This window comes from Etheostoma spectabile, chromosome 18 (genome assembly GCF_008692095.1).
Source record: "Etheostoma spectabile isolate EspeVRDwgs_2016 chromosome 18, UIUC_Espe_1.0, whole genome shotgun sequence".
In the NCBI taxonomy this organism is placed as follows: domain Eukaryota; kingdom Metazoa; phylum Chordata; class Actinopteri; order Perciformes; family Percidae; genus Etheostoma; species Etheostoma spectabile.
The window spans coordinates 9,561,266-9,569,888 of NC_045750.1; the positions used below are offsets into that span (position 1 = coordinate 9,561,266).

General features: G+C 42.1%; 1 protein-coding gene across 3 annotated transcripts in view; it reads right to left on the reverse strand.

Annotated features, from left to right (window-relative positions):
• Window positions 1-586: 586 nt before the first annotated feature.
• Window positions 587-8,623, reverse strand: part of LOC116706654 (single-minded homolog 1) — a 10,846-nt gene continuing 2,809 nt past the window's right edge. Inside the window, exons 3-12 of one of the 3 annotated variants that reach the window (XM_032543591.1) lie at window positions 8,267-8,349; window positions 8,065-8,154; window positions 7,812-7,920; window positions 7,316-7,401; window positions 6,762-6,961; window positions 6,417-6,523; window positions 6,028-6,172; window positions 2,971-3,127; window positions 2,496-2,883; window positions 587-2,015 (exon numbers count right to left, since the gene is read on the reverse strand). In XM_032543591.1, coding sequence (XP_032399482.1) covers window positions 1,273-2,015; window positions 2,496-2,883; window positions 2,971-3,127; window positions 6,028-6,172; window positions 6,417-6,523; window positions 6,762-6,961; window positions 7,316-7,401; window positions 7,812-7,920; window positions 8,065-8,154; window positions 8,267-8,349 — 2,108 coding nt within the window. In that variant the 3' untranslated portion in view covers window positions 587-1,272. Of the gene's footprint in view, window positions 2,016-2,495; window positions 2,884-2,970; window positions 3,128-6,027; window positions 6,173-6,416; window positions 6,524-6,761; window positions 6,962-7,315; window positions 7,402-7,811; window positions 7,921-8,064; window positions 8,155-8,266; window positions 8,350-8,623 lie in introns of those variants that run through there. The other 2 variants (XM_032543592.1, XM_032543593.1) reach the window with 2 other exon arrangements.

The following is an 8,623-nucleotide window of genomic DNA, read 5'->3' on the forward strand; positions in this document are numbered from 1 at the left end:
TCAACAGAGACAAAAGTTGTTGGTTTGCAACTGTATTCAGATTCAAGACTTTAAAACCAATTAATAAATAATCTTGTCACTTCTTGTTCAAAAGTTCATTGTGAGATATTTACAGCATAAATTAAATAAGAAACTAAAGACATTAAACACATTCTTATTACGCCTTTTTCAATTATATTTGTTATATTTGTCATGACAAAAAACTAAAACAAATGGTTTTCTTTGAGAACAATTGCATGTGGAGCAGGATTTAGGAGCATAAAAGCATACTCTACATATGCTAATGGCTTGGGTTACAGTTAAATGGGGTAAAAAAACAGGGGAAATTATGCTCTGATATGTAAATAATATTGTTACAGCCGCAACTTATGTCAATTAATACAATGCCTATATTCAGAGGGCATGCGGAGATCACAAATGTGTTTTTGTGTTTTGTGCTCTCTCTTTGCGCTCTGAGTAAGGGCATTTCACATTTAAACAGTTTAAAGTTGACCTGCATATTTTACACTTTTACATATCAGAAGCATTTTTTCTTTCGGTTTTTCCACTTCATTTATTATTTTAATCTAATGTTGGTGTAATCCAAACACCAAAACAAATTTTATGCCATCAATAAAGATTCTATTTGGACAGAAAAAAAATGGCACATAGAAGAAAACAGAGAAAACAGCCCACTGACAAATAAATAACAGGAAACATTGACATCTTACAATAGTGAAACTCTCGCCTTTCCCATGTTGCACTTCTTGTGTCAAACATTATTCTCTGCGCAATGGAGTTTTCAGGTGAAGGGGCAATGGAACAACACATTTTCGTACCGCCTTTGGAAATACTGTCCGGGACAGATTAACTCACATGGCCAGTGGTGCGTGAGGCACACTAGCTTGATGTTTAACCAGACTCAAAACTAAGGTCGCCTTTGCAGGGAGGGGAATTTACTTCACCATTAAAATAACACTATATTCCTAACTAATGGAGCAAACTTCCGCTCTGGGAAGTGGCAGACCAAACATCAGGTCTTGGACAGTAGTTCAAATCACCCTCCGGTGATCTAGAAAAGATAATGATATGATACAAAGGCTGACAAACACAAATTGAGCATGAGCCACCAAGGGTGCATCAACCCAGTAAAGGTACCTTTTTTTTTAATTCTTTTTTTCTACTGTCTGGCTGTTTGTATCAAGCACCTGGTCGGTGTTTGCAAGTGCATATAGCACCACCTCACTGTTACATCCTCATCTAGAGAACAGGACCTATCTGCACCAGATATTGTCAGCTCCCGTTGGTTATGATAACTGAGGTGGCCTTGTGTCCCTGCATCTGCTCGGCCTGCATCCTCACATGGGACGCTACATCATACTGGACTCCTCCACAGGCCAGGCCTGAGTAACTCCGCAGGTTCTCCGGTTCATACAGGTGCTCCAGGGAGTATCCAGTCAAAGCATAGGCTGCTTGCCTGTCCAGGGATTGCCTCTCCTGTGCCTGATAGAGCAGCGGGCTCCCCTGGGACTGTGGAGGGTGGGGGGACAGATCTGTCTGCATGTAGTCTTTGGTGAGGGAGAGGCCAGACCTGGGAATCCCATCAGAGCTGGGGCTGCTGAGACGAGACAGAGAGACCGGACTGGTTGTGTTTTCATCATTGTCGTGCGGACCGAGCACTTTGACGCTGTCCCGATGATGGAGACGTTCAGAGGGGAGGTCCATGCTGGGGGCTCCCGGGCCGCGGCACACCACGCTGGGCATGGTGAGCTGGGAGTGGTGCGATAGTGAGGAGGTGAAGGACGGGCTGTGGGCTTTGGCGAGGCCTGAGATGTCCAGCGGCGCCTTGTGTTGCTGCAGCCGGCTCTCTTCCTCTTTGATCATCTGCTGCGTGGCTCGGATCAGGGTCTCCATCTTGCTGGGCTCTCGAGGGGTTGCCCGGAAGTGGTCACCATGGTAACGTTCACCTGAATCACTAGTGGACCCGCCTCCATCAGGTGAACTCACTACACTGTCTTCATCCCAGTGGCCCCGTCCTGTGAGGAGAGTTCAATGACCACATTTCAAAACAGTGAAATCAATGATTGCATTATGTTAATAAGTAATTTGATCCTTTTTGTCTGCCTTTTAATAAGTGTGAGAAAACTACTCACAACATGATCTGTATCCTATACTTCTCATATATTTTAAGTGCCAGTTACAAAAACCATGCGTTGCCTGTGTAATGTGTGACATTCTGCTTCACATGACTATAGAACTATGGTCTATTAGACTGAATGTCTTGGCAGAAGCACAGTGGGGGTTGTTTCCCTGTGTGAGGATGTGAAATGTGAAAAAACTTGGCTTTCAATTGCAGGCAATTTTTAAACAGATGGTAGCAATCGGCACACTGGCAAGAGACGGCGTAAACAACTTAGCATGTCCCATAATAACATTTGGAAAACAGCTACCATAAGAAGTTAGGCCAGTACTGTTTTCAGAGACAGATGGTTGTGGTCTCAACCCTGGTACCTCACCGTGAATGGCTCCATGGTAGGATGTGATTTCGTAGCCCTCGCTGTTGTCCGTGGATGATTTTGGCAGCGAGAGGACAGAACGCGTAGCGTCCCACCACACTTCTCTTCCTGATTGGGGGGTGGTGAGGAAGTAGCGGCCGCTCTGGCATCGCACGCGGTCACAGGTGGTGGTGTGAGGATGTGTTTGGGCATGGGTGAGATCGTCCTCTGATAGACCCAGGCCGTAGCACAGGGAGCCTGAGTCTGGATACAGTCGGTAGCCACAAGATGCCTCCGCAGCCTCGCCGGGATCCAGCAGCTGAGGAGAGGCAGAGTCTGTCAGCGGGCTGCCTCCCCACTGGCTGTCTTGGTCTGACTCTGAACGCTCTGGATTGAAAGCTGTAAACTGCTGACAGAAACAAGAATATCACAGTTTTGAGAGTGTGTGAACCTTGAGTCTCCTTTCTAGATTTAGCTGTATCAGGCTGTTTATTACCTGTGGGTAGGGTGACACTCTGGCTTTGGCCTTCGCCTGGGTCAGACGTGACTTGGTACTCTTCCGGTCTTCGCTGTGACTGTCAGCGTAGGGAAAGGCTGGTTTGGTGGGGCTCATTTGGTCCAAAGACAGCTGCATTCCCTTATACTCAGTATCCCTTTTGACACAAACAAAATATATGTTAGAGATGAAATAAAAGTTTGAACACGTATTTATGCAGGTTGTGACTTTTTTTTGGCCATTCTAGCGACCACAGGAATGATAGTGTTGCCCAGTCCAAAACTTTGGTCGAGACTGAAATATCTCGCCAGCTATTGGATGGATTGCCTGGAATTTGGTACAAACATTCATGTCCCCCTTAGGATAAATTCTATTAACTTTGGCGATACCCTGACTTTTCATTTAGGCCTAGCGCCCCGAGCAGGTCAATATCTACATTTGTCCAATACTTTCTTTTTTTTTACAATCAAAATGAATGACATTTCCACCAACCTCAGCTGTTCTTGTGTTTAGTGCTATTAAGCAAATGCCAGAATGCTGACACGTTACACCAACATAGTGACACACAAAAATTATACCTGCTTAACATTAATATGTTACCATTGTTAGCACGCTGACGTAAGCACTAAGTGCATCCTCACACAACTTCTAGCGTTGCTGTAGACTCAATAGCATGCATCTTAACTTTGCTTTGGTTTAATGGACTGTCCTCCAAATACTGAACAAAACAGACTGCTCTAAGAGAGTAACAATTTTTGAAATGCTTACATTTTTTTCACAGCCACATGCCCGGATATCAAGGGACTTCATTCTCTGCTCAGGACACTTTTGCTCCACTATAACTTCACATAGCAAATGTTTTGATGTTCTAAATGTTAGATACAGCCCATTTAAAATGTATGCACTGCTTCATTTTAGTGTTGATGGTTTAGTGCCTTGCTCAAGGACACTTTTAATGTTGTTGAGAGGGGATAAAGTGTTACTTGTTCACTTTCACCACCAGGTTTTCCCAATCAATTTAGAGCTACTCAAATCTTTAAGCCAGCGTTTCCCCCCCACACAATCTTCTTTATTTCTTATACAGTTTTGGTGGTAGTGTTGCACCAAGTGACATTATCAGTAATTAGCCTGCAGCAGACGTCTTGGCCAATATTGAACGTAGATAACTACACAGACTTACAAACACACGTTTTGCACCATAAGTAGTGTGAGGTCTATGAAAAGTGAAAACAACATTTAAGATAAGTTCAAAAGATTAAACCGTCCCATTTCTAAGAAAAAGATCAGACACCATGAAGAAAGTTAAACATTGTTTTCCACTGTACAAGCATTGCCAGAATCCTGCCAGAAATAAATCATGAGTAAATGTGCACACGCAGACACATGCATGTGCACGTATTATCTGTGCACTTGCACTCTTCTGCAAGCATCTGTGTTTTGTATAATGCAAGCTTCTTTTTACTGGTATATGTGCATGCAGCTTGTGCACCATCTTTGACATCTTAACCCACTGTCCTGTGGCTGAACTCAAGTGTTGCTGTCGAGGGAGTGAAAAGGCTCCTGTGTCAAGTGTTCAGCAAACATGAGCCTATTCTTAACTTATCACATTAACAGTATGTAATAGCAGCTGCCTGGCATTTTAAACCCTGTGGCCCATCCCTGACCCTGCACAGCCAGCCTCTTTAATATGACTCCAAATATGACCCATTCTTTATGTACAACACCTTCGGGGTAAGGCTGTGTTTGGATAGCCAGTACACAGTGTGAGTGATATTTGCTCTTGCAGGTATAGTTGCGGTGGCTGGTTCTGCATCCTATCTGTGCCCTGGATGACTTATGTCTGAGCCAATAATGTTGGGCCTTTGTGCAAACTCAGCTGTGTTAGCTGAATTCCACCTCAGGGTCAATGTCAGAGCACCTCATGTCTGAAATACGCCACCAGCCAACCTCCACACATGATTTATAAATGGATTCTTGTTGGTTTTAAAACGCTGTTGGGGCAAGGTGATTGAATAGCAGTTTTTTTGTTTTTTTCATGTTGCTACTTTTTTGTGCTCTTGCTTTATGTGAGCTCTGGGATACTTTTGTGTTAGAGCTAATTATGTGATTGGAAATTCGCTGTCATTTAATGTTCCTTTTTGTTTTCTCCTTTGCTGCATTGGAGAAATCAATACGTGGAGTGCAGCCATATGGATGCAATGCACGTACAGACACTCACACAAACACCCTGTTATACACACACACACACACACACAATAAACAACACAACACACACACACACACACACACACACACACACACACACACACACACACACACACACACACAACACACAACACACACACACGACACACATACAAAAAAAGAAAGCCACATGTGGATCACCCAAACTTAACAAGGAAAATCCAACATGCGCTACAGCTATGAGATATTGATTCGTAGTTCACGGTTTGATAGATTTTGCTTTCCTTAGTCTGCAGATCGATGGTGACAGTAGAGGTTTTTTGATGGGGTTGAACCCTGATGTTTGTCTTGCTGTCTCACAGGGCCTTAGTGTGTTGTGTGCTCTCATAACACACAACTGTATGAGCCCTGCAGCCGCAGTATTTGGTGGATTTGTACTCAGAGGCTACAGAGGGATAAAGAGACGGATTTGTCCAAGAGACAAAGACCCATCATATCATAGAGTGAGCTTCAAGCATGGATCACAAGAGTGTATGATGTGAATTTACTTGATCTAGTTAAATAATCGATGCTCCTCCCTCTGCAAACACCATTAAAAATGCAGCTGCTTTTAGCCCAGCATAGCCCTTTAAACCTTGTGTTTATGGAGCTGTGATTTTAGAGATTTAACTCCCAAATGCGTTTATGGTAACAACTTAACATCTGAATGCATGAATCCTAATTACAAATGAAATGCTTGAGTGATACCTTTTATCATGAATAAACGCCTCAAGAAAGTATTGAGAATATTTTGTTTTTTATTCTTAAATGAATCTGTTTCTTAAGAAAAGTTTCACTCTGATTTTAGGATGGGGGAATATAAATGAGACTTACGTGAGGACGTAGTTGACGCTGACTATACAGTGAGGTCTTGAGGACCGGCTGTTGTGGACGATTGTGGCGTAACTCTGGACCCAGACCCAGCGCGTGCTTGGCCAGGAACGATAATACTTAGTGGTAACTTGGCCTTTTACAAGCACTGAAGGGAAAAAGAATAGCAGAAGACAGAGATTAAATACTAACTGTGTGTGTGTGTGTGTGTGTGTGTGTGTGTGTGTGTGGTGTGTGTGTGTGTGTGTTGTGTGTGTGTGTGTGTGTGTGTGTGTGTGTGTGTGTGTGTGTGTGTGTGTCCCCACTGCGTCAGGTTGCCTGAGCAGTTACTGTGACAAAAGAAGGTCAGCCAGCCTGTTGTAAAAGCATAACAGTGCAGGTTTGTAACTCACAGAGGTGGTGTGCACAGCGGAGGTGGAAGATGTCACAGCTGTGGACGTGATGGTACAGGGTTTTCTCTATCAGATCCTGGGGCTCATAACCTGTCAGCTCTGCCACCCTGGAGAGGAATTAACCAGTTGTATTTAAAATATGCAGAGTGATCCAGGGATACTTTAGACTTTAGTCTTGTTTTGCTTGTGTTTTACAGGCAAGAATTGTAGTAGTTAAATGGGCAACTGTTTGAACCCTCCTGATGACAAATGTATGTGATTTACATTAAGCACACACAAAATGGAGCATAAAGAAAATACCTCAAGAGACATAATTATGTCATATACAGCAAACTGGCTTTGTACCTAGAGTCCAGGAAGATGAGCTTCATGTCCAAACTGGCTCGGAACATAAACATGTTGCTGTGCAGTTTGATCTCGGTCACAGCGCTGGGAGGCAGGGAGTGACCCACAGCCACCAAACCCACATTCTGGTAGCAGCCCTCAAAAGGAGACATGTCCAAACTGTACTGACGGATCTTCAGGTAGCCACTGCAGTGGATCACCTGTAGTGGAACAAGATAGACAGCGAGAGAAGCTAAGATGAAAATGAAATGGTGATCAGAAAATGCTGAAATGTCCCTTCAAACAGAAGTGTATATGGCACAATTAATACTGCATAATGTATATACTATGAGCTGAAAATAAGAATTATTATTGAAATACAGTAGTTTAGAAATGAAAAGGATATTGAAGTATCTGAAGTCCTTATGGCATTACAGGAATAATATATTAAATTTTCTTAGGCAACAATAAAGAAAATATTGTTTTTCTTTCATTAGGATACATTATTGAATTGCTCTATTGCAATTAATAGTTAATTAAATACCGTAGACCAGTGACTAAGCCTAATTGCTTACCTTGTATCCACCACTGGTGAGGCCTGCGTTTCTTTTTGCCAGCACACATTTCATCCGCAAAAAGAAAGAGCGCTCAGCTTCAAATTCTGAAGGAAGGAAAACAATTTTTAACTGGGCAATTATTAATAAGATTCAACTCAGAAACTATCACAGCATGGGGAAAAGGGCTGTCGCGACGTGTGCGCAGGCAATTTAAAAACCGTTTCCGAGATCACTATGAAGTTTTTGCACTTTAATAATAATATAGCCTAATAACAAAATAAATGAATTACTTGTGTAACATAAAAATTAAATAGGCGCATGGAAACATATAAAGTAATTTTACTGCTGCAAAATGCAGGAATGCGAAGACACGCATTGGTGCAGACTGTATTTGCACATGTGTTATTAACATACATCCGTTGTGTTATAATTTTCTATCTGCTTGTTCTAGTAATTTTCCAATTATATAGACGAGATATGTTTGGGAAGCTTCAGAGAGGAAATTTATTTTTACCTTGGACGAAATGTGAGTGATATGGCTGATGTGGCGTCAGCACAGCTGTCATCTCGTCGTGGTCGGCAGGATGTACATATTCATAAATACTGTTCCCAGTCAACTCTACCTGTTGAGAATAACTCATGTAATTAGCAGGTAAAGACTGCGATGGAGTCTAATGATTTCATTTGCAAAACGCTGTCAGAAAATATGAGAAAGTAGCAGAAATGCATAAAACATATCTTAAATAAATATGACTGTACAAACGGACCTGAGAGAGTCCTAAATGGACCGACGCTGTTTCTGAAATGTACATTATTTTCCCATCTGGAGCCACAACAAAGATGAATCCGTCCAACGTCTGGAAATAATCGACACGCCACAGTTAGCCTGATACCTCTCAAAATAATTTCACACGACCATATTCCTTTTCTTGCAGATAATAAACAGTCGTGCTGGTAATACTGATATACCTGCAGCAAATGTGATCCCAGCTCTCGTCCAATATTGTCCAGAGATCTTGTTCGACTTGTATGACCCCAAGCCTCCCCCAAACCTGGAGAGTGTGAAAAATGCTGTTTGTCTGCTGTGTAACAGTATGACGAAATGGAGAAGATGCACAAGTATTTTATAAATTTGTTTATCGATAATGAAGAAATGCAACGCCATATTTTGTAATTGGCTATATACATTATTATTATTATTATTATTATTATTATTATTATTATTCGTAGTAGTAGTAGTATTGTTGGTGTTGTTATTACTATTACTACTAAAGTTAGACTACTGAAAAAGGCCACACACACACACACACACACACACACACACAC